Here is a 1,470-nt window from a genome sequence, read left to right as displayed (position 1 = left end):
AACCTAGTTTAGCAGCAGCCCTTAGTAAGGAATTGGAGCGACGCAGTGCCCAAGTAAGTTCTGCTTCTTTGAATAGTTGGCTCTCATTCTAGTTACATGTCTGTACTAACATGACATTTAGCATCAGAACTATCCATAATTGCACAGTATTGTTATTTTTAATAACAGCTATTATTTAATAATGAGATTTGGGATTTCTACAGAAAATGCCATAATAAATGTTTAGATAACATAACAGCAAAAAAAATTTAATTGAGAATACAACATTGCATAAAATTTACTAAACTGGTATTGTTTTAGTTCATTTTTTGCTAATTAACAGCAAACAAACATCTAACATTTCCTTACAAGTATAAAACATTTACCGTTGCTTTTTCTTTTATGTTGACTACCATTTCCATTTGTCTCCAAGGAGCAAAGACTCTGAAATTAAATTAGGCCTAACTAAAGACACATTCTAATTTCTTACTTTTTATTTCTCATAGGAGGCACAGTCAGGTGCAAGTGAAGATGCAAAAGCTCAAATTATTCAGGAAAAAATTGATGCATTTAAGAAAGAAAAAGTGAAGAGTGGGCTTGGAGGACACAATACTGCTCAGCATGACAAGGTAAGGACTTAAGACCTGTACAGAAATTATACATGATAAAAGCATCAGATGGTTATTTAAAACATAATTCCTCATTAGAGTAATTATCATATTCCTAGGCAGTAATACAGATTTTGAAGAAATGTGTAAATGAAATGTCAAATTATCTATAACACAGGCTATTTCATAAGGAGAAAAGAAATATAAAAAATGCATATTATATGTCTTTGAGCAAGTATTCTTGCTTTGAAAGGAACTTTGCAAAGTACAGATAAATGGGTTATGTATACCATGAGTATTTCTTAATATTTTTTAATGTACAGATTATAAAACTCTTTCTTAAATCTTATACTATTTAGTTTACATTGTTTAATGACATGAAGCATCGTAACCTTTCTTAATATCTAATATGTAATATGCACTCTTCAAACTATAATTGCTAATCTTATTTACTTTTCCACAGCTGATGCAGGAATTTAAAATTGCTCATAAGAAAATGTTTGTTAGCAAAGAGAACTTGAGGGACATTTCTAGTGAGGAAGATAAGGAGAAGAAAGAGACGAAACCAGAAGCAAAACCAGTCAACTACGTAAAAGTCACCGAAACACCCCCAGTCCCGAGGGAGTTCACCTCAAAAATCATCAGCAACAGCACCATCAACAAGACGCCCCTCAGAGCAATGAACAACGTCTCAAAAACACCGAGCTTGATGAATGGCCTAACAACTCCTGCCAAGACCACCAGCAAGCCCAACTTCCTTATAAGAGAAGCAAACAGTAATGTCAATGGCAAGACTCCCATTGCAAATATATACAACGTTAAAACAAGCCTGCCATCCTCATCTCCATCAACAAACCAGGTATCCCCTTCCTCTATACCTTTG

General features: G+C 33.9%; 1 protein-coding gene across 1 annotated transcript in view; it reads left to right on the top strand.

Annotated features, from left to right (window-relative positions):
- The window catches only part of LOC119590620 (flocculation protein FLO11-like), a gene marked incomplete at its 5' end in the record, with an annotated part of 30,565 nt that overhangs the window by 23,890 nt on the left and 5,205 nt on the right, over positions 1-1,470 (top strand). Inside the window, 3 exon segments of the mRNA XM_037939298.1 lie at positions 1-53; positions 486-608; positions 1,051-1,470. Coding sequence (XP_037795226.1) covers positions 1-53; positions 486-608; positions 1,051-1,470 — 596 coding nt within the window.

This window comes from Penaeus monodon, chromosome 27 (assembly GCF_015228065.2).
Source record: "Penaeus monodon isolate SGIC_2016 chromosome 27, NSTDA_Pmon_1, whole genome shotgun sequence".
Taxonomy (NCBI): domain Eukaryota; kingdom Metazoa; phylum Arthropoda; class Malacostraca; order Decapoda; family Penaeidae; genus Penaeus; species Penaeus monodon.
Note: the sequence above shows the minus strand (reverse complement) of the source record. Positions and strands in the feature narration are given on the sequence as shown.